The 23786-nt window shown below is 36.5% G+C and overlaps 4 protein-coding genes across 4 annotated transcripts; all 4 read left to right on the top strand.

The window, feature by feature from the left end:
- The first annotated feature begins 1171 nt into the window (after positions 1–1171).
- Positions 1172–4912, top strand: LOC117918474 (tubulin alpha chain-like). Its single transcript, XM_034835165.1, has 4 exons — positions 1172–1477; positions 3171–3405; positions 3484–3854; positions 3937–4912. Exons 1-4 carry the CDS (start codon positions 1385–1387, stop codon positions 4591–4593), a joined length of 1356 nt encoding a protein of 451 aa, XP_034691056.1. The 5' UTR covers positions 1172–1384; the 3' UTR covers positions 4594–4912.
- Positions 4913–6494: 1582 nt separating this feature from the next.
- Positions 6495–9964, top strand: LOC117918473. The gene is made up of 4 exons (XM_034835164.1): positions 6495–6748; positions 7258–7738; positions 8252–8460; positions 8567–9964. The coding sequence occupies exons 1-4, from the start codon at positions 6665–6667 to the stop codon at positions 9470–9472; spliced, it is 1680 nt and encodes a 559-aa protein (XP_034691055.1). The 5' UTR covers positions 6495–6664; the 3' UTR covers positions 9473–9964.
- A 1443-nt stretch (positions 9965–11407) lies between these two features.
- On the top strand, positions 11408–13550 carry LOC117917868. Its single transcript, XM_034834314.1, has 2 exons — positions 11408–12786; positions 13110–13550. Exon 1 carries the CDS (start codon positions 11758–11760, stop codon positions 12748–12750), a length of 993 nt encoding a protein of 330 aa, XP_034690205.1. The 5' UTR covers positions 11408–11757; the 3' UTR covers positions 12751–12786; positions 13110–13550.
- Positions 13551–21635: 8085 nt separating this feature from the next.
- LOC117917321 (agamous-like MADS-box protein AGL61) lies at positions 21636–22247 on the top strand. The gene has a single exon (XM_034833556.1). It carries the CDS (start codon positions 21636–21638, stop codon positions 22245–22247), a length of 612 nt encoding a protein of 203 aa, XP_034689447.1.
- The last annotated feature ends 1539 nt before the right edge of the window (positions 22248–23786 follow it).

The following is a 23786-nucleotide window of genomic DNA, read 5'->3' as shown; positions in this document are numbered from 1 at the left end:
AATTTTGGCTTATCCTCCCTATTAAGATTAATTGGTAACGATTTTGAATGAATTAGAGAAACCTTAGCTGCATCAGCAGTCTTCTTGTCTAAATGGCTGCATCATTAGCTTTCGAAAAGTTAGGGATCTTAGAAAACATAAGTTACAAGAATTAGATGATCATTGAGATTAGAACTAGTTATTTCTGTCTATTAAACTTCCGATGTTTGTTGCATTAGTTTATTAAATCTTTTTTGGGATTCCCATTATTTTATTAAATGTTTTTGTCCAACAAATACTTTATAAGGATTATAACTATCAATGATGGTATAAATACAAATATAAGTGATTAAGACGATGAGTAGCTTGTGACGGTAATGAACTTCAGAATAATGATGTTTTATTTGATAATTACTTTTTAGAATAATTTTTTATTTTTTAAAATAAAAAAGAAAAAAGAAAAATATGTTTGATAATTAGAAAATTATTTCTTATTTTTTGTTTTAAAAAATAAAAAATAAGGTGTTTTTAGAAAATGCTTTTTAATTGTTTTAAGTTATTTTTACCTTTATTTTAAAAATAATTAATAAATACAAAGAATAATTAAAAATAAAACATATACATATAAAATTTATTTAAAAAAGCATATTAAAAATGTTTTAGATTTTTTAATAGATATTTAATTTACAAAACGTCATAAAATAATTATAAAAAATTATTTTTTAAAATTATTTTAAACCAAACCTAACATTCTTACATGAAAATTGTCTACTCTTGAGCTTATTGATCCTTACTATTTTAAAATCGTGTGCTCAATTAAAAAGGGTTTACCATGTGAAAAACCTTTTTCCTTAATTAATTTGGATGTCGCAATCATTCTTCTAAATCGAAACCTTTCATTGTGTGACTCAAAATTTTAGGACCAAATAAACAACACCTATTACAGGTTTACATAAAATCCTACGTCTAGGTCAAACCCTAATACTAATGTGTGCTGATATTTATGACGCAGTAAAGTCACGCGGGGAGAGCACATCAGCCTATTTTTCTCCATCCCCATCATCTCTTTCTTGCCTTCTAAACTAAGAAGGAATAATACCACGGTCCGCGGTTCACCCGCCGACGTCGTTTAATTCTCCATGATGACCCCACAAAAAAGGGTGTACAAGCCAAGGGTTAAATTGGGTTATGCATTGCTGGTGTTTCACCCTTGGTAAAACTAACCACGGTTAACACAGTCACTCGGATCTTTGTTCCCGCTATATAAACCCAAACGGGAGCCCTCTCAGAGACCAGGATTTGAATTGGAGGGGAGGCGTCTTGATAAACGCCATTCTCATTCTTTTCTTCGTTTCCTTTATCATTTTTTTTTTCTCGTTCGTTTTCTTCTTCTTTGTATCTGAAAATGAGAGAGTGCATTTCGATTCACATCGGCCAGGCCGGTATTCAGGTCGGCAATGCGTGCTGGGAACTATACTGCCTCGAGCATGGCATTCAGGTAACGAAACGACATTTTCGTTTTTCAATTCGATGGTTTCTCCTTCAAATTTCCTCTTTCACTCCATTTCCTCTGTATTTCATTAGATCTTGGTTTTGTTGTATGGTCCGTATGACGAGAACTTACTGCTAGTCTGCTATGATTTTTATAATGGCTAATGATTTGATGCGATTAGATCATATTTGCTCTAGAATTCTTCCAATTTTTAGACAGAGAATTGTTGTTTCTGTTATATGTTCTGAACATTTCTACCAGATCCTGTGTTGAATGTTGGAGAGGTGTGAAGAAATGCTAATTTGAGTACTGGAGTATCTGTATTTTGTCGGCATTATGATCACAGTTTACTGGATCTAGGGTTTTCTGCGTTGTGTAACGTACATTAGCAGACAGTTACCGCTAGGGTTTTTGTAAACTTTGAGGTGCTATGTTGGTTGGATCATGCCATTCAATCATTTGGATCTCAGAATGTTTTCAAGATGTAGCGTTGACGTTTTTTCTATTTTCCTTCAGACCTGTTTTCTTTATCTACAATGATCTTACAGATAAATTAAGAAATGCAAGTATACCGCTAGCTTTGATTCTACTGCGGTTTTAAATTGACTGGTCTTGTCCTTTTTATTTCTCTTTCAAAATTTGTTTGCCGATGTGAATGAATCAACTACCAGTTAACTAAATTTGTATTTGGATTTATGGGAGCTTTCAATGGAAATGTTGTAAAATTTGGATGAGAAAAATCTGGATGGAATATTTTGAGTTTTCTGGATTTTCCTTTCTAAAATTTTGGAAACACCCTGTTTTAGGCTTTTAGCACTTCACCTCCAGTGCAAGAGGTTGTATGGGATATTGGAGATTCTGGTAAGGACAAATTCATTGTTAGTCCTCCATTGCCTAATTCTTAAGTTTATAAGTCAAATTGGTATTCTATCATGTTATCCTAGCCTTAGTCCATGGAAGGCCTTGAATCTGAACCTCATTAAATTGTTTATTTTCCCTAATTTATTGAAATCATATGCAAGCCCAAAAAAGTTTGCACTTGAGGCAGGGTGTTAGGACTTTACATCTTAATATACATTGTCAACTTACCATTGCACAATGGTTTAAACTTGTGGGTCAAATTGGTGGCCTAACAACTCTGAATGGTTCTTGGTTTGTTGAGGATTTTCCTTTTTAGTAATTTAGCGAAATGCAAAAAAGAAAAACGATGTAGTTCATTGCCAAGTTTTGAAATTAAATAGACTATCATGTTTAATCACATCCATTTTTCTGTTGTTTTACTGCAATTTTTCTTGTTGACTGAACTAAAATATATTGTATTGCTCTGTTTGAATGTCATTCCTATCACTTAGGAGCTAGGAGCTGTACCATTGATGTTTTCCATGTAACATCCATTTGTCATTGTACCCTCCATTTTCATTGAAATTGTGACTGAAAAACTAAGCTCCAGCTTTCTACTTATTTTTTCATAGGATATGGACTGATATCGTTTATGGTCTGTACTTCATACTTTGCACTGCAGTTCACTTGATGTGCATCAATTTGTTTAAAATGATGAGGAATGTGTTGGGAATATAGTGCCATAATGTATTTTTAAATACCCTCTTACACTAATATAGCCAATTGTGTCCTCTTTGATTTCTTTATTTTCTATATTTTTTCCACTCATGAGATTTCTAAGCTTTCATGCCTTTTACAGCCTGATGGCCAGATGCCAAGTGACAAGACCATTGGAGGGGGAGATGATGCTTTTAACACCTTCTTCAGTGAAACTGGTGCTGGGAAGCATGTTCCCCGTGCGGTTTTTGTTGATCTTGAGCCCACTGTCATTGATGAAGTAAGGACTGGAACATACCGCCAACTCTTTCACCCAGAACAGCTTATCAGTGGCAAGGAAGATGCAGCTAACAACTTTGCACGTGGCCATTACACCAGTAATTATTCTGTGCCCCTTCTGGCCCTCTCTTCTTTCCTTACACAAGTTGTAGGCTAATGTTTCTATTCTGTACCAGTTGGCAAGGAGATTGTAGATCTTTGCTTGGATCGCATCCGCAAGCTCGCTGACAACTGCACTGGTCTGCAAGGCTTCCTGGTTTTTAATGCTGTGGGTGGGGGGACTGGTTCAGGTTTGGGCTCACTTCTACTAGAAAGACTGTCAGTGGACTATGGCAAAAAATCCAAGCTTGGCTTCACTGTCTATCCCTCACCACAGGTTTCAACCTCTGTGGTGGAGCCCTACAACAGTGTCCTCTCTACGCACTCTCTCCTGGAACACACTGATGTTGCTGTGCTTCTTGATAACGAGGCCATTTATGATATTTGCAGGCGCTCACTTGATATTGAGCGCCCTACCTATACCAACCTTAACCGCCTAGTTTCTCAGGTATTTGTCTTATGTTATTGCACTCTTTGCTTTATCTCACGTATGAATCAATTAGTGCACTAACTTTTAATGTCTGATTCAGGTGATTTCATCCCTGACTGCCTCTCTAAGGTTTGATGGTGCCCTAAACGTGGATGTGACTGAATTCCAGACTAACCTGGTTCCATACCCCAGGATCCACTTCATGCTTTCATCCTATGCCCCTGTCATATCAGCTGAGAAGGCCTACCATGAGCAGCTCTCTGTAGCAGAGATCACTAATAGTGCATTTGAGCCTTCATCCATGATGGCCAAGTGTGATCCACGACATGGCAAGTACATGGCTTGCTGTTTGATGTACAGAGGTGATGTGGTCCCCAAGGATGTCAATGCAGCTGTGGCCACCATCAAAACCAAGCGCACCATCCAATTTGTTGACTGGTGCCCGACTGGATTCAAATGTGGTATCAACTACCAGCCCCCAACTGTTGTTCCGGGTGGTGATCTTGCCAAAGTGCAAAGGGCTGTGTGCATGATTTCAAATTCTACCAGTGTTGCAGAGGTATTCTCACGCATTGATCACAAATTTGATCTCATGTACGCAAAGAGGGCATTTGTGCACTGGTATGTTGGTGAGGGTATGGAGGAAGGTGAGTTCTCTGAAGCCCGTGAGGATCTTGCTGCCCTTGAGAAGGATTATGAGGAGGTAGGTGCGGAGTCGGCTGAGGGTGAAGATGGTGACGAGGGAGACGAGTACTGAGACAAACCATACTATGTTTAATGAGTTAAATCATCTTTCCATCTGTTGCTGGTATTTTGTGGTGTTACTGTGGTTTTTTGTCTTTCTTATGTGGTTCTCTGGCTGTTGCCATGGATTGATCTTGTACTAGGCTATGTGATGATATATGAATGCGGGTATCTTTTTCCAAACGTACTGTCAATTTCCTGGAATTGATCATGAATGTTTGTAGAACATCGAAGTGCATTTCCTCAGCCGAGGAATTGATATTGTGATTGAGATTTAAGGGAGCTGAAAAGAGTTTATATATCAAAAACGGTAAAAAGTGTTATTTCCTGGGCATGCATATCTACTGCTACTTATCTGCGTTTTTATGTTTTTGCCTTTTTATCGATAATTTTGTGTACGCAAATACGATTTATAAGCCCCAGTATGTCAATTATCCCTCACTGCACATGAGCTCCTAACAGGTAGGAAGTCGGATTAATAAGGTCTTTTCACTCTTGCATTTTGTCCATCTAAAATTTTCTTAGGGGTTAGAAAATCAACGTGTGTCACATTAAAAAAACTATCCATTTTTCATGGACGGGAAAAAATAAAGGGACGCCAAAAATGGTAATATCTTCACAGAATAAGTAAGAAGGGTTTTTATTTTTTATTTTTATTATTATCAATTTCACATTTATCTTGACTCTTTCATCCGTCCAAACTCTAGATAACCCTTTTGGAAACAGAGCTCCGAAACCCGTATTCGTTGAGACATTGGGCAATGCTCTCAACACCACCCGATTTCTGTTGGGTTTCATGGGAGCCCAAGTTTCAACACATTGAGCACGCACATTGACTCGAGGCTGTTTATCTCTCACTAGTCACATCTGATGCCCCAAGTTTCAAAATGTTAGAAATCCAAAGTTAGTTTTTACTTATTGACATAAAGCACGTAATAGGTTCCTGTACTGACCTAGGACCATGATAATTTAAATTAGCGGAGACATAGCCTAGATTGAAGTAACCCCCATTTGGCATTTGCCACACACCCATTACGGGCAATGCGTTGCTTAATCAGCAATTAGTGGCCCACTGTACTACTCTAATCGAAAAAGACAATATTCTATAGTTGCCTTGGTGTCACACGTGGGATTACTGATTTGAATCGGAGCGAAGGCATTGGAATATGGGTTATCTCCTTTTGCGCATCAAGGACACAAAATTGGAGTTTGACCAAAGAGAGAGAGGGCAGGGGTGGTCTTCCACGCACCAATCGCCCTTTCCCGTGACCTTGTCCCTCTAAATCCCTCCAACTCCCAACTTTTTCCCTATCAAAATTAATTTCATAATCTCTCTAATACAAATTTCTAATTCCAAATCAAATATTCCTTTTTGTTAATGAAATTGTAGTGGGCCTGGGTCTGGAATCTCTGATGTCACATCCTATGAGTCATTGTTGGGCTTGGGCTCAAGCCTTTTCCTTTTGGACACATTGAGGAACAGGGAATTCTGTATTATTGTGATCTTTATCGTCTATTCACTCTCACCCAATTCCCAAATTCGAACCATTTTTCCCTTACCTTTTTTTTTCACCTTTTCTGTATTATTGTGATCTTTATCTTCTGGCGCCTTGGAAGTCTTTTCACTGTTTGGTTCTATGTAGATAGAGGCAGAGCAATTTCCAAAACACTTCAATGGGAAGTGGGTTTCTTAGGAGTCAAGTCTCTGAGGAGTGAGGACGCTCACTTGTCCATATTCGAATACCCAAATGGCGGCACTGCTTCACTCAATAAAATATTATTTATATATATATATTTTAAGTAAAAGCAAAAACAATAAAAGGTCTGGCTGTAACAGACAGAGGACAAGAGCAACAAGAACAAGAAACAGATAAAAGGCTGTAAAAAAATTCCTTCACATTCTCTCTTAAGACATGCTGGCTCTTCCTTATGGGTCCTTGTTTTTATATACTCTTTCCGCCTCTAGAGGGTAACATACTCGAGAGAACCGACTTACTCACCACTCACAAGAGAAACTAGCGATCAGTCATCTCTCTGAGCAAGAGAGAAAGGGGGTGGGAAGGTTTTCTTTTTCTTCCGAGGCCATGGAAAAGAAGAAGAAGGATCCCAAGTTTACTTCTACTCCTGCTTCTGCTAGTCAAGAACTTGACACCAATAGCGAACACTTGGTATGATTCTTCAGCTTCCTCTCCTGCTTTTCAAGTGAGGGTTTCTTCTATTTTCCTTGTTTAGTTATGGCATCTGCATAATCACAAATGCTAATGGACCTTTGTGGGTCCTTTCATCTTTTCATTTTATGTGAGTGGTTTCTGTTAATTTTTTTATTGCCTTTCGGGTTTGTTCTCAGCTGAAACATTTACACACAAAATGGGGAAAAGAAAAAGGGTTTGCTAGGAAATAGAGGACTATTGCATTGAAGGGTTTTGCTGGAATGATAATATCCAACTTGTTTATGAGGGGTTTGGTTTAGGAAGATGAGAAACAATAGCAATCTTCATTTTTGCGCAGCATTTTTTTTTTCCCTTTTCGTTTTCTGTTTTTGTGATTAAATGGTATAAATGTTATGTTTCCTTGTATAACGAGATACACAAGTATTAGACGGGTGCCTGTTTTACCAATAAACTGTATTAGTTGAAGCCTCTGTATATTTTTATGATATGGGTTTGATTGTGAGCAGAGCAAGGAAGAACAGAACCAGTCAGGTGTCGCTTTTGCTGCCAAGAATGCTGTAACTAGTAGCCCTTCACATGAAAATGCATCTTCCTTAAGTCAACAATACCCTTCAATTATGCAATGGCCATACACACCTCAACATGCTGCGGAACAGTCCTTGATTTCTAGACCCTCTATTCCAACCCAAACACCTTCACCTGTCATCCTAAACCGGTATCAGCAATTACCGCATCAGCAGCCATATCCCATCCAGCCACCGCCGCATTTAGCCCAATCAACCACTCCATTTTGGCTTCCCCAGAGACCTGGTTATCATTTTAGCAGCACTAATACCCCTGCCTCTTATCAGCCACTCACTTCCCTAGGAACAGCTGATGCTAACTGGCAAGTTTCTACCCTCAATGGAGGAGGGACTTCATCAAATAACCAACAACAGATGCCAGGTTTCTGTTACCACATTGGATACCCATATCCAGGATTTCCAGGTAATTTTCAGCATTGGTCATTTCTCTACTCAATATTGACATGAAACTCTTTCCTTTTCCTTTTAGTGCCTTCATTTATACTGTACTTCATCAAGTAACATTATGATTTTCCTTGGACCACATTTTAGTTGGCAGAATTGGATTTGGTTTAGAATATGGGGATTTGAACTCCATAATCTTGCTTCTAATGTAGCATTGTGGAGTTTACCTCGTTCAATTTAGGTCCAATTTCAAATCCATTGGTATGTAATTGGGATGCCCAGTTCCAAATTCCAACCCTCACATCCAGCATGGTTTTTGTATAAAGTGCATAATTTGGTAGGCTGTGAATTGTTCACAAATAGCCTGAACATTGACATGTATATTGTTTTCAATTTATTATAAAACATATGCCTGTTCTTGGTTTGTTTCCGACTTAATTACTATAGCTTCCCATTTTGTTCTTAGTTGTTGCTGTGCTGCCTAATGTTTGTGATCTGCATCATATGAAATTGGACTTTTTCTTGTTAACAGGTCCTTGGGATCCCTCATCTTGGTGGTGTCAAACACAACAATTGCAGCCTGCTTGTACCTATGCTTACCCAGGCGCATGCAGCTACTTTTCTTCACAGCCACCACCATTGCCAGGCTGCTCGGCAACTGTTGAACAACACTTTCAAAGAGGAACAATCCAGCTACCAGCAAAACTTTCTCAGAAGCACCAGCAACTCTGGGAGAGTCAAGTATGAATTCTTTGTTATTTCTTCAAAATATTCTGCTATGTTTACTGTGATTTTATTATCTCACAATGTGGAAATAAACACGTTTGTTCTGGTTCTGAGAATGCAGTCAGCACAGAATGTTCAACTGTGGACTGTTATTGGTCAGTTGCAATCAGAATTGGCTGATTACAAGAGCCGCTTATTGAAGTTAGAAGCAGAGGCTTCATCTGCAAAAGTGACAGGGGAAGAGCCCACTTCTCAAACTATTGGGACTGCTTTAGCTGGACAGACGTCAAAGAGAGGACGGCCAAAAAAACCAATTCCTGCAGTTGATGCACTACCTTCTTTGGATGAGTCTCATCCCCGAACTCGTGGTAGAAAACCTGCAGTATTGAAAGTCCAATCTGATACCAGGACACTCAATTTTGAGAAAGAATGCCTAAACAAAGTGGAAGATAAAGGAAAAGCAAACCACTCTAGTGCTACAACGCAACAAGAAGATGATGGAAAAATGACATGTGCCTTCATAAACAGTAGTGACAACATTGAGATTGACAGAAGCAACCCAATGATGCCTCCATTTCATAGTCAAGTTCATCAAGACATTCCTGGAGTGCAAGTAAGCAGCATTGGCCTCAATTCCTCCTCAGACATGAGAACAAGTAGTGATAAGCCTGAGGACCCTAAAACTGCCTTCTCAATTCTGTATTCACATGTTAGGCAGATCAAAACTGAGGGTGCTTCCGGCACTTACATAGAAGCTGCAACGAACCCCAATCTTGGGTGGCCTTCAAATATCAGCTTTGAAGACTGTGGAAGAAATGTGTTAAATATAAGCTCGCAAGGTTTCTACGATAATGGTGGTGTTATCAGACAGGTAAGTAAGGTCATTCCTGGATGGAGTTTTGGGCATGAAGAGGATGCTTCTAGAGATCTTGGAGATGCCGCAATAGGAGGGCCAGGGAAAGATGTAGATGTGGAGGATATGGAAGATGCCAGCTCAGGTGCTGAAGATTGCTCCATCCGAAGATGAAGGTGTCTACAACATGGATGCTCAACAGCCCACCAGCTGTAGATCTTTGCCTCAATTAAAGAGCCCGTGATACTTTTTGCTTCAATACTAGTTTTAGCTTACAATAGATATTCCTGCTGGCTTGGGCATATTTCTTTCCACACGCACAAGAGAAATATGCACAAAATTTTGTAGGAGAGCAGGATCAAGCACTGGTAAAATTGAATAGACATCACAGATGTAGATACTATCTTGACCTCAATCATCTATCCCAATACAAAACTTTGTCCCTAAATTGTTGTCATCCTCTACTTTTGTGCTCATTCTTCGTTATCAGGGAATCGTATGTTTATTCAATATTTCACCTACAAGCTTTAGACCATTCTAGTGATGGAGGTTCAATATTCCTCTGAGGCTTGACCTGATTAAGGAGTGTTAGATGATGGGAAGACATAATGACTTGTTGACATTGTTGGGGTTGTTTGGTTATAGAGAAAAACATATCTTTGGAAATTTCATGTTCATTTGAATTTTCAAAAGTGCTTGTAGGACTGATTCTCGTCATGCAATATTTTGAATCCTATACAATTCAATCCTACAGCTTTTATCTTGAAATTCTTTTAAACTTCATCAACTTCCTCTCCATTTACATAATTTTTGCACACATGACTTGACAAAGACACGTGTTCTCTCTTCTGGATCCTGATATCACCCACTAGAGTTGATTCTTTTCCCTCCCTCTTGGGCAAAAAAAAAAAAAAAAAAAAATCAACCCACTTAAATTGTTGCATCATTGAATAAATTGATTTGGGTCATGACCTAACCCTAAGTCCAACAGGCAAGTTGCCTCTATTAAGTACTCTCATGACCCAAAAATATTCCTCAACTACTAATTTGAACCCAAATGTCAATTCACATTTATGCCTATAAATATTTCAAAGCCTTACCTGAAACCGTGGTCCATGCTATATGGTGCCCACAAAACGTCTGTTTGATTTGTGAAGTCCAAGAGTCTAGAAGCTCTTGCCCCACCAAGAAAATGAGTCCAGAGGCCCTACGCCTTTGTCATGGACTCTTAAGAAGTACAGGAACGGGTCCCCTCAGTACCATGAATTCTGGGTTTTGGGTAGAAAACTTGGTACCGAATTTCCACCACATTTATGGCATTTTCCCACAAGACATTGAAATTTATACACCATGTGGTGTAATGAGACCATTTGTCATTTGGCAGTGATGGTAGGACAATTTTTTAAAATTCATCAATGGGTTTGTTTGGTTAATTATTAAATGAATTGAATAAGAGCTACCACCGCACCACTCGTGGAGAATGGCGAAAATCACCAGACCATTTGATCGGATGCGAAGGTGTTATAATTTTTGCATGTGAGTCACGATTATTTGTTTGCCAATCATTTGGTAAAATTACGTCATTTAACAAAATGAAGAAATTTTGAAATGGAACTATTCCATATCTATGCATGTTTATTATACAAATGCCATCAACTATTATTTGTACTTGTTAGTGATTAGATTATTAATTGATGATACCATTAGTGTGATTGCTTAAATCAATTCGACAATTAAAGAGTGGGACAATGAAAAGAGTAGCGTTACAAAAATTAGGGGGCTCCATATGGACATACATTTGTTTTTTAATGGAGGACTATGACTATGAGAGCTCAGTTATAACGTGCATTTTGGCATGGAGGAATAAGCTAGCTTAGGAATCTCCATGGTCCGATCTAGGTTTGCCGGATTTGATTGTTAATCCCATTCTTGCCGATGCGTATGTATATGAATATTAATTAATCAATAGAAATCCGCATGATAAATAAAGAGTATAGCATCAGTCAATACTCAATAGTCATCCCTCCCTAGTGCTTTCTCAAATATGACGATGATTAAGTTGTTAATGGCCGTCCCCCCATATGGAATGGATAAGGGGTGGGAATTCCAAAGGAGATGTGTTTGGAATAAGAAGAAAGGGGGAGTCTGATAATGTCAACGGCGCAACTGGTAAAACACGTCTTTCATGCTGCATTCAACCATGCCCAGTTTTGAGTTTCCTTTCGAAAGCGGCCAATTCCATGAAGACTTCCACAACCCCCTCCATTGCACTCCTAACTTAGTCAAAATCCCTGTGAATATCTCCCCCACCGACTCCTTCGCTCCAAGCTGTTTTGCAACGCCACTCACTACCCTTCTCCTTCGCTCCCGCATTACGCTATAAGCCTATAACAACTACCACCCGCTTCTTCTTCTTTCAAACCTCTTCTCTCTATCTCTCTGCCTATTATCCACCTTCAATGGCCACTGTAACAACAACACAGGCACAGGTGAATGCGCAATCTCTCCTCTCCATCAGACCCAAACCCACGCGAGTTTGCTTCTCCGTCGCTGCCTACGCCAAGAACGTAATAAAGCATCTCGCCGCTTGCAACGTTCCAATCCAGGAAGGTCTCTCCGATTCAGAATTCTCCACCATCGAAGCCTCTCTCGGCTTTACCTTCCCTCCCGATCTCCGATCCATTCTCCAGGAAGGCCTTCCGGTGGGCCCTGGCTTCCCCAACTGGCGATCGTCGTCGCACCAACAGCTTGAGATCCTCACCAGTCTTCCAATATTGGAGGTGTGTAAGGCGGTTTCCATGGGGAAGTTTTGGTGTAAATCTTGGGGCGATGAGCCTGTTGATTCCGACGAAGCTTTAGCTTTGGCCCGGCGGTTCTTGAAGAAAGCTCCGGTTCTTGTTCCGATATATCGCCACTGTTACATTCCTTCCAACCCGAATTTGGCGGGAAATCCGGTGTTCTTCGTCCACGGTGGACATGTTCGGATGTGGAGCTTGGACATGGCTGAATTCTTCCAGAAAGGGGAGTTCTTCCGGCTGGAGACGGAGGTGAGCTCGCCGGCGTGGGCGGCGACGACGGCGAGGAGAATTGAGTTCTGGACGGAGGCGGTGGAGAGGGCGCGTGGGGGGACGCGGGGGTGGTGGAGCGGGGAACTGGGTTGTTGCATGGAGGAACTGTTCTGGAGGTTGAGAGATGGAGGGTGGAGAGAGGAGGAGGTGAGGGAGATGATGATGATGGACGGCCGCGATCAAAACGACAAAAAAACTGCCGTTTCGAAAGACAACAAGGGCGTGGTGTGGCACGTGCATGTACTGTCCCTCCTGATGCTACGTGCGGGCTGGAGCACCGAAGATGTTGTGGACTCTCTCGATTTTCAAATCCAGCACACTCCACCGGACGGTGAATCATGGCTGGACTTTCAACATCCACACAGCTGTTCTCAGGGAGGCTGAGTTTTGCTACGATCACCCGCATCCTTCTGTTGAGTTGTAAATTTCACGGTCCCACATTTTTTAGAGTTGCCTGATTTTTTTAACGCCACTAATTCATACAATTTTTTTACTTGATTTATTGTAGCCATTTGACTAAGTGTACATCACAAGACAAAGTAGAAGATTAAGCCTTAAAGCATCCTATGCTTTTTCTTTGCCACGTATTTCATTTCCATTTTTTTTTAAAATAAAATAAAAGTTAGATATTTTGAAAAACAAGTCTAATCATAAATGATATAATTATCAAATTACCTAATAAGGTACACTTTTATCAAATTTATAAATTATAATTAACGAAGATGTCCAAATGCGACCGGCAGGTGATTTGGCAATTAGGAGAGGAGAGGAGAGGAAGCAAGGAGTGCGATTTTGGAATCATCATCCCGTGTAGACCCCACACTCCTGGAAAAATGAGAGGGTGAGGACCAGTTTGCCCCGAATTTCAAGACTATCTCTTTCTACTTTCTAAAGAAAGGCCCACGGCCGTCTCCGTCTCTCGATCTATGTTTCACTCCCACCCCTGATTTCATTTTCATTGTGACAACTGACATCCGGTCTATCAGAGACAAAGAGAAAATCGAAACAGACAATCGACATTATCAGCCAAAATGATCAAATATGTGATTGATTTTGGGTGGGACTCACTGCCAGAAAAGTGTCTGATACATATTCAATGATGTAAATGGAAATTTTGATATGTATCAATTCTCTGTACCTAAATATTTTTCTATTGATTTATGCATGTGACACTTTGAGTTAAATTTGTATAAAATGCTATATTATTATTTAATATCTTAAAATTTTGAGTGAATTTTTGTGGTGGAGTTCAAAATTTTGTTTGGTGATGTCTTTAAAAATAGATTTAAAAGAATAATTTTTTAAAATAGTTTTTAAAATAATTTTAATTGTTTTAAGAATAAAGTTTTTTTTTTTTATAGCTTAAATATGAAAAATAATTTTATTAGTTTATTCTCTATGTATTAAGTAGCTATTTATGATATAAATTTCTTTAAAATATTCTTCGTAGTTTTAGTTGTTTTTCAAAATATTCTAACAAACCTAAAAACACTTATAAATTTAATTTTAAAAATAACTTAATTGTTACAAATTTTAAAATAATCTCACATGATTCAAATAGATAGACATCCATGGGGTCAAATAAACCTTTTAATTAGGGTTAAGGGTCAATTTTAATACAATTTATAATAATTTGCACTCCACCTTGTACATATTGTTCGCTCTGAGTCTAAAGGAGCTCTCGGGTTTTAAAATGTGTTTACAAAATTAAGAGAAGTCTATATTTATATAATCTCAAGAAATTTTCCTCCTATCCACCGTAGGATATCACGAAATAATCATGTTCTTAGTCTTATTCTCCTAACCCCTACAAACAATTAGAGAACTTAAACCTATCACTTTGCTTGTACATTTATATAAGTTAGTAAAAATATTAGCTAATGCGCTTAAGAAAGTAGTAGATAAAATGGTGTTTAGTTTCTAGAGAGCTTTGTGGAGAATAGGAAAATTTTGGATGCCATGGTATACGATTCGTCAAAAGTTCTAGGGTTAGGGTATTTTGTAAGTTAGATATTGAGAAAACAAATAACCATGTGAGTCGGAGATTTATTTTAGCAATGATAGATAAGATGTATGGATTTCAATCAAAAGTAGATTGAATGAAGAAAGTTTATTTTGAATTTCGATTACAAAGTTTTTCTATGTAAGTAAATGAGGAACTCAAAAGTGTTATTTCAATGCTTTGAAGGGTTTGAGACACAAAATAAATAAATAAATAAATAAATAAAAATCTCACTTTATATATATATATATATTGTAGTTGTTTTTTAAGAAGGTTGAGAAGGGTGGGTTCAATTCTAGGCTTATGACAAGAGAAAAGGATGAATGTTTCTTTTCTTTTTGTATATGACACTCTCATTTTTGGATGCATGCATGCCTAGACCAAGTGATGTATTTTGAGTTGAAATTTTATGTGATTTGAGACAATAGGTGAAAGCTCCAAAAGTCGAAGAGTCGGTTTGTTTTATTAGGATGTGAGGTAGATAAGCTCTCAATGCATAATGGCCCACCTTTAGGAGCTTCTTACAAGTCTTTAATAGTGAGAGATATAGTTGAGGAGAACTTCTCAAAAAATCTAATCATATGAAAAAGTTATGGCTTGTTTGACAATTATTTTCAAGAATAGTTTTCTATTATCTAGAACCAACAAAACAAAAACTAAAAAACATGGTTGACAATTAGAAAACAGAGTGTTTTCAGATAATATTTTTTTACTTGTTTTCACTTATTTTTTGGAGACTATTTAATAAATAAATATACAAATATGTACAATGATTAAAAATAAAGTATTAAATATAAAAATTATTTTTAAAAACATGTTAAAAGCATTTGAGGTTCTCAAATAAACTTTTATTTTACAAAAAAATCAAAAAACTGTTTTAAAAAATTATTCTCAAAAACTATTTTTCAAAATTGTTTTTGAAAACAATTACCAAAGAAGGCCTTAGTACTCACAAAAAGTGATAGGTTTACTTTAATTAATAATGTGTTATTTAATATGTCAATTTATTTTAATTCTCGTTTGTTATCCAAAGGAAGACATGTATGCACAAATTTCATGAAGTCTTGCAATGTAAACAAAATAATAGAAAAATATGTAAAACAATTTTTTTTTATTAAAACTAATTATGGGGATACAATCTTTGTGGTAATATTCTTTTATAATATATATATATATATATATATATATATATATATATATATATATATATATATATATATTTCTCTTTGATTCATTCACCTTGATCACAATTTGAAAGAGGACAACAAAAACATTTTCTTAATTTCAAAAATCAGTCGAGGGTTATAAGTGACTTATTTCCAAATAAACTTATTAAAAGATAAAGATTGTGTGTGTAACACTTCTGACGTTTCTTGAATTTATAAGGGGGTTTTGTGAAGACTTTTCTTTTCTTTTTAAAGTCTCTCTTCTCATGTAGATTGTGTGTAACACTTATAAGTAAAATTATGGAATTAAATTTGGAATCCCCTAATATTTAGTTGTTTAATTCAAAGAATTTGATTATTTAATTTAACAACTTGTCTCTTTCATTAAGAAAATTTGTCAATAGGAAAATATTTATTTTTAATTCTCTTTTAAATTAGAAATTTTGACTTTATTTGCAAGATTAAGTTTTGTAGTTTTTAAAATTTCGCCATGTGTTACCTTTTGAACACATGTCACATGTCCAATGTGTGTGACTCATCACTTACTAAACCCAAAATTTATTGAACTGGGAAGTCACAATTTTAAACACCGATTTAGTGATAATTTAATTTATTAAAAAATTTAATGTTTACAAGGTGTTGTTGATACGGGAGAAAATTGAGAGACCGAGGCTCTAAGCTCTTAAAAATAACCTCATTTGGTTATTTTTTTAAATAAACAATTGTAGTTGAACAATTGTTTTTCAAATAAGAAACTTTTTTTTTTTTAATAGTAGCTAGATTTTTATTTGTAGTCGAACAAATGTTATTAGGCATTGCTTGTTCATGCATCCACACACACAAAAACACACTGGCCCTACTATGTTATGGCACACTATATTAACCATTTAATGAATACAAATTTCTTAACTTGAGTTTTGCTTTTTTATCCCATAAGCTAAATTGTCAGGACGATTAAGCAGAAATTGTTGAGATATTAGGAATGTTTTCCTTATATCATTCTTTCCTTATATCATTTAGTGTTGAGATATTAGGAATGTTTAGATATTAGGAAAGTTGAGATATTAGGAATATTGAGATATTAGGAAAGTTGAGATATTAGGATATTAGTTGTTATTTCCTTGTATCATTATTTCTCATTCTTAGAATGTTGATTACCCTCTATATATACTTTGTACATGAACGAATGAAAAAAATTAATGAAAAACTACTATTTATCAATTTGAAGATGGTATCAGAGCCATGTAATTGAAATCCTGGATATTTTGTTGCTATGGTAGTCCAACAATGATCAACCATCCTAAGACAAACCCTAATATTGATAAGTCAACCTTCAAATGCACTCACTGCAATAAGACTGATCCCACCAGTCTGGATATCCCACAATTTCAAAGCAACGACTCTTGGTATGACCAGGAAAACAATAAGGAACCGATGGTTTGAACCATGGATTTTTAAATCATGTTTAGGTTATCACCACTTTGTTATTAATGATAATAATCATGATCAATGGAAGAAGGATTCCAAGAAAACCTCAATTGCAACTATTGCCGAAATAAAAACAGAGGCTAATGTTGTTGAGAAAGCCTCTGCATTGGTAGCTGCTACAGATTATGGTGGTAAGTTTTTAAATACTTCTACACCTATTATTAATAGTGCATGGATAATTGATTCTGGTGCTACAGATCATATGACTTTTGATTCTAGACAGGTTTCACCCCTTAGATCTTCCTCACAAAAAATTGTTTCCACAGCCAATGGTAACACAACCCCAGTCATTAAGGAAGGATCCTTAACTCTTACTGATACTTTGAATTTGGATTTTGTTTTAGTTGTTTCATCTTTAGATTATAATCTTTTGTCAGTTTCTCAAATCATTGTAGCCTGATCTTGTATTGTCATTTTTTATCCTGAATTTTGTGTTATTAAGGACATCCAAACAAGACAGACGATTGGTTGTGGTATTAAGCGGGGAAAACTCTATTACTTGGACTTGTAGTCAAATGATTCAAATAAGTTGCAACAAGCCTTGATGACAAATGAATCTGAGGGAGAGAAGACAAAGTCTGAAATTTGGTTGTGGCATCGATGTCTGGGACATGCTTCCTTTGGTTATTTAAAAAAAATGTTTTCAAGTTTGTTTGCAAAGAGTGATATTTTTGGTTTCCGTTGTGATATTTGTGAATTGACTAAAAGTCATCGTGCTTCGTTTCCGTTAATTTTGAATAAAAGTCCGTTTCCTTTTATGGTTATACATTATGATGTTTGGGGCCCATCCAAAGTCCCAATTTTGAGTGGCTCACGTTGGTTTGTTACTTTTATTGATGATTGTACCATAATGACATGGTTATGTTTGATGAAGACCAAAGATGAAGTGAACTTGTTGTTTCAAAAATTTCATAAAATGATTGAAACTCAATACAATGCAAAGGTCCGGGTTCTGTGTAGTGATAATGGTGGAGAATATCAGAGTTATGATCTTCACAAGTGTTTGGAAAGACATGACATCATTCATCAAACTACTTGTTCCAATACACCCCAACAAAATGGAGTCGCTGAACGGAAAAATCAGCACTTGTTAGAGGTTGTTCGTGCTTCCTTGATAACAGCAAAAATACCGATATCTTATTGGAGAGAAGCAATTACATCTCCCGCATACTTGATCAATCAGGTACCTTCTATTTCAAATGACTTCCAAACATCTCTCCAAGCTCTTACTAATGCCTTAGTTGCCCCAACTGTCACAAATCTACCTCCTCGTGTTTTTGGTTGCGTGGCATTTGTGCATCTACACAAACACCAATGCACCAAGTTAACTTCTCATGCATTGCAATGTGTGTTTGTTGGATATGCATTGCACAAAAAGGGATATCGATGTTACCATCCTCCAACTCGATGAATGTTTATTACAATGGATGTGGTGTTTCATGAAGATTCGATGTATTTTTCATCTGAGTTTGAACTTCAGGGGGAGTACCATAAGGAAATTCAGACTCTCGATTATAATTATCATATCTCTAAGGATGATGAATCTGGACAATCTGAACTAGTGAACCAGGAAGCGGGTGAATTGGATATGAATGGTACAACTCTAGAACCAAGTAGTAATGACCACCCAAAAGCTGAAGAAGTGATAGAAGAGGGGAAAGACAGTACAATTGAACCATCTGAACAATTTGGATTTTAAGATGCCTTCATTGAAATACCAAACCAATTGTCGTCTGCTGAGAACCTGATCCATTCATGAAATGGTTACCACACCATCATAATAGAGGTATTCCTAAACCCACATATGAACCTGAATTGTCTACCAAAGTCAAATATCTCATGAGCAACTATGTGTCTAACCATCGTTTGTCTGAATCAAATAAGTCATTTGTAAATCAATTATCTACTGTAGTTATTCCTAACAGTGTGCAGGAAGCCTTAGCTGATCCAAAATGGAAAGCAGTCATGAATGAAGAGATGAAATCATTGCAGAAGAATGAAACATGGGAACTCGTAGAATGTCCACCAGGAAAGAAGCCAGTTAGGTGTCGTTGGATCTATACTGTGAAGTACAAGGCAGATGGTAGTATTGAACGATTTAAAACAAGACTGGTAGCAAAAGGGTACACTCAAACTTATGGAATTGACTACACAGAGACATTTGCACCTGTAGCTAAGATCAACACAGTTCGAGTATTACTGTCTTTAACTGCAAACCTGGATTGACCATTACAACAGTTCGATGTGAAAAATGCATTTCTGCATGGCGAGTTATCTGAAGAAGTATATATGGATCTTCCACCAGGATGCATGGTGTCAGAAAAGCAATGTCAGAAGGTGTGCAAATTGAAGAAGTCATTGTATGGGTTAAAGCAATCCCCGAGAACATGGTTTGAAAGGTTCACAAAGTCAATGAGAGCTTTTAACTATCGTCAAAGTAACTCAGATTACACTTTGTTCCTGAAAAGACAACATGACAAGATTACAACACTCATCGTATATGTGGATGACATGGTAGTTACAGGAAATAATCCTGAATAAAGAAAAGTTCTACAAAATTATCTATCTAGAGAATTCGAAATGAAATATCTAGGTCATCTGAAATACTTTCTTGGGATTGAAGTTTCTCGATCAAGTGAAGGAATTTTTCTATCTTAAAGAAAGTATGTCTTAGATCTTTTACAGGAGACTGGAATGTCGGGATGTCAACCTGTTAATACACTAATAGAAGAAGGTCTGAAATTGTGTGTTGAGCCTAATCAAGTATCAACCAATAAGGGAATATACTAGAGACTTGTGGGGAGATTAATGTACTTAACTCATACAAGACCAGATATTGCTTATGCATTGAGTGTAGTGAGTCAATACATGCATAATCCTGGAGAGCAACATATGAATGCAGTCATGCGTATTTTGAGGTATTTGAAGAATGCTCATGGGAAGGGAATTTTGTTCGCTAAAAATGTTGATCATCAAAGTATAGAAGTATATACTGATGCTGATTAGGCCGATCCAATGGATGATAGGCGATCTACATCTGGTTACTTTACCTTTGTAGGTGGTAATCTTGTGACATGGAAAAGTAAGAAGCAGAATGTCGTTGCTCGTTCAAGTGCAGAAGCGGAATTTAGAGGTATGGTTCTAGGACTTTGTGAGACATTATGACTAAGACTCCTCTTACAGGATTTAGGTTACCTATCTAGGCAACCAATCCAATTGTTTTGTGACAATAAAGCCGCATGTGACATTGCTCATAATCCAGTACAACATGATCGTACAAAGCATGTCGAGGTGGATAGATTCTTCATTAAGGAAAAATTGGATGATAAGATTGTGGAATTGTCTAAGATTCGATCAGAAGATCAATTGATCGATATCTTCACCAAAGCTGTCTCAAGTCAAGTGTTCTCAAAATTTTTAGACAAGTTGGGCATGTGTGACATCTATACACCAACTTGAAGGAGAGTGTTGAGATATTAGGAATGTTTTCCTTATATCATTCTTTCCTTATATCATTCAGTGTTGAAATATTATGAATGTTTAGATATTAGGAAAGTTGAGATATTAGGAATATTAAAATATTAGGAAAGTTGACATATTAGAATATTAGTTGTTATTTCCTTACATTATTCTTTCCTTGTATCATTCTTTCTCATTCTTATAATGATGATTACCCTCTATATATATTCTATACATAAACGAATGAAAAAATAAATGAAAAAACTATAATTTATCAATTTGAAGAGAAATTATGAGGTAAACACTGATGTCTTGTTCTATTCCATGATGAAGTTCTCTTCCATAGAGTGGGGTGTTAGACTTTCAATTTTGGTTTTATTCTTTACTTAGCCTAGGATTTGCATTGCTTCGGATGTTAGCTTCTTCATAAGTATGAAGTTCCTATGGATGTATGGTTTTTTTCCTAACTTTGTTTAGGTAAAAAAAGTCTCATCGGGAATGGGGTTGGCAGTTGATGTCGGTGCCAATGTATTCAACTCTAGGATGTCGAAAAGATGGTAAGACGTACGAGTTAAGAGAAGGACCACTTTTTATTGGGATTTCTCAGGTTAAAACAACGGGACCCACCACCTTACATAGAAGGGAAGTTTCTCAACAAAAGGAAAGTTGTACTTACCCATTTTTGCAAAATGATAATCACTATGTGATTTAAGGCCATTGGAAAAAAGCGCTGCTAGGTTGACTGTGGAACAGCTGGCTTCTCGACGGAGTAATGTCTCATTTTGCCAAATAGCTAAGCTTATAAACATCATAGCTTCATGGAGGGTAGAAAAATTATTTAGTTGGGTACATTATTTTCTTAACTGTTCTTAAGATTGTATGTGTGGTATTCTTTTTCCGTAGGGAGTTTGCTGAGTCTAATGCTTTAAGATCCAGATGTGGAGTAGAGCTTATCTAAGAAGTTCAAGTCCTAGGACAGGTTGATATGCATAATTTTCATAATATGTACATTAATCTGATAAGATTTTTTTTGAAATTAATTTCCTGAAACGTCAGACCTGGCCAAGTGGGAGTTAGAGAGCCCTATAAGTAACTGTGGTTGGCCTCCGTGTGAAGGGAACCTAGCTTTCGATTCTTCTTCGAGTCGTTTAGAAATGGAGAGAAAGACGAATGCGGGTCGCAAGAAGATCGAGATGAAGTTGATTTCAGCATCAGACGCTCGGCAAGTCACTTTCTCTAAGCGTCGATCCGGGCTTTTCAAGAAGGCGAGTGAGCTTGCCACCTTGTGTGATTCTGAAACTGCAGTCATTGCCTTCTCCCCAGGTGGCAAGGCTTTCTCATTTGGCCACCCCTCGGTCGAGGCGGTAATAAACAGGTATGACGGGCAAAGCCAGGCACTGGATGCTGGTGATCAGAGTGTTCAAACTGACAATCTGCGTGAGCTCATCCAACGATACAATGCTCTGCTTGATCAACTGGAAGTCGAAAAAAAACGTGGGGAGGCCATCAAGCGTATGGGGATGGAGATGAAGGCAAAGACCTGGTTGCTTACACCGGTAGAGAACCTTAACCTCACTCAACTGCAGATTTTAAAGGTTCTGATGGAGGATCTTAAGAAGAGAGTGTACCAGCAACGTGAGGAGCTCTCGAAGAAGGCTCGTACCCCAAGACCACTCCCGGATCTAAACACAGTTGAACCTGATGATCCCTCTGCTTCTAACCCAACCAAGAATAATTCCATGGAGGGAGGAGGAGGTTCTGAGTGAATTTTTTGGAGGATTTTCACATAGTTGTCCGCAGCCATAGGTGACCAGTTCTATATATGTGATATTGTTTGGAAATAAAGGGCATTAAGCTGAAAATCCCAATCTTATTTTGTTTGAATTGTTTCAATGATGATGGTGAATAAAATGACTTTCCTCATCCTTTGTTATATGCTTCAAATCAGCCATGGATGTTTTTGGGAATTCTGGGTTAAAACTCTAAAGCAAGAACCATTAATGAAGCAGCTCATATTCTTCAGGGTACGTACAACCGTACAAGGAGATAAGAAAATAAGAAGCTTTAGTTATTTGCTCTATTATGTCGTGGGTATATAGCATATATTCACCTTTGGCCTCTTACGCCAATGTTATGACCTTCAGCCTCTTATCTACGTACCTTTTAAAACAGGCTTGTGTTGTTGAAATCGTAGTCAAAAGTGAAATTGGATTCTGTACCACCTTAAGTGGAACTGTTCTTGAAAACAATAAGCTCTTAGTTAGATTATAAAACAGTTTTTTTAAAGCCAAAAATACATATTTGACTATTTTTTTTATTTTTTATTATTTTATTTAGATTACCTTTTTTGAATAAATTTGAAGTGTTTTTTTAAGTGTTTTTAACTGTAATTTTAAAAAGTGTTTTTAGTCATTTTGACATATAAATTTTTTTATTTTTTTAAATATTAAAAAAACTAAAAACACTTTTTAAAATTATTATCAATCGTATTTTTAGTTATTTTTTATAATATTTTATATAATAATTGAAAAATATTATAAATATTTTAAAAACTTTTACATTAAAAATAAGAAGAATATTATAAAAAGTTTTATATTATACATAAATAAATAATACATGAATAATTAAAAATTTTATTTTTTTATATTTGAATTCCTAAACATAAAATTCAAATTTCAAGTGATTTCTCAACAATTCTAAAGTCACGATGCAATGAAACTAAGCTTCTTTTGATGATGAAAGTATTTAAGGGAAAGCAAATGAATCATTTCAACTTCTATTTTTGGTTTGCTATGCAAATTGAAAAAACAAAAATAAATAAATAAATAAATAAAAATAAAAATAAAAAAGCTAATGAAAATTTTCTTGAATTTAAACTCTTTCTATATTTTCCTTTCACAATTTTTTTCCTTTTTAGTTTTTTTCTTCCAAAATCCAAAGGAAGCTTATAAGATCTGGTGAGATATGACACCCAATGTATCCAAAGGACAAAAAATAAGAAGGTAATTAATTCCTCCTAAAAAGGTAGAAATAAGAAGATGGGTGTGACTTAAAATTACCAAGTTGTCATGCTATTGTTAATGAATCAGTGTCACTTAGGTTGAAAGGTAGGAAAATTGTAGGACAAGTTAATTTCATAATTATTAACAAAAATAGGGAAAAAATAAGGCATTATTTGGCCTAATTAATAACATTAATTTTATTATTTTATTCTTTATAAGCCATCCCATTCTTATGAAAATATGAGCAAGACTGTTGATTTCACACCTAGACACAGAAGTAGATACCAAGAGCAACACTGAAAT

The sequence above is a fragment of the Vitis riparia genome, chromosome 7, assembly GCF_004353265.1.
Source record: "Vitis riparia cultivar Riparia Gloire de Montpellier isolate 1030 chromosome 7, EGFV_Vit.rip_1.0, whole genome shotgun sequence".
Taxonomy (NCBI): domain Eukaryota; kingdom Viridiplantae; phylum Streptophyta; class Magnoliopsida; order Vitales; family Vitaceae; genus Vitis; species Vitis riparia.
This window is presented reverse-complemented; position numbering and strand designations above follow the sequence as displayed.

Excerpts from the sequence above, each read along its gene's own strand:
- LOC117918473 (XM_034835164.1), top strand. The coding sequence starts at position 6,665 with ATGGAAAAGAAGAAGAAGGATCCCAAGTTTACTTCTACTCCTGCTTCT. Across the intron at positions 7,739-8,251 it reads CCCATATCCAGGATTTCCAG|GTCCTTGGGATCCCTCATCT; the intron begins GTAATTTTCAGC and ends TCTTGTTAACAG. Across the intron at positions 8,461-8,566 it reads AGCAACTCTGGGAGAGTCAA|TCAGCACAGAATGTTCAACT; the intron begins GTATGAATTCTT and ends CTGAGAATGCAG.
- LOC117917321 (XM_034833556.1), top strand. The coding sequence starts at position 21,636 with ATGGAGAGAAAGACGAATGCGGGTCGCAAGAAGATCGAGATGAAGTTG.
- LOC117917868 (XM_034834314.1), top strand. The coding sequence starts at position 11,758 with ATGGCCACTGTAACAACAACACAGGCACAGGTGAATGCGCAATCTCTC.
- LOC117918474 (XM_034835165.1), top strand. The coding sequence starts at position 1,385 with ATGAGAGAGTGCATTTCGATTCACATCGGCCAGGCCGGTATTCAGGTC. Across the intron at positions 1,478-3,170 it reads GCCTCGAGCATGGCATTCAG|CCTGATGGCCAGATGCCAAG; the intron begins GTAACGAAACGA and ends TGCCTTTTACAG. Across the intron at positions 3,406-3,483 it reads TGCACGTGGCCATTACACCA|TTGGCAAGGAGATTGTAGAT; the intron begins GTAATTATTCTG and ends ATTCTGTACCAG.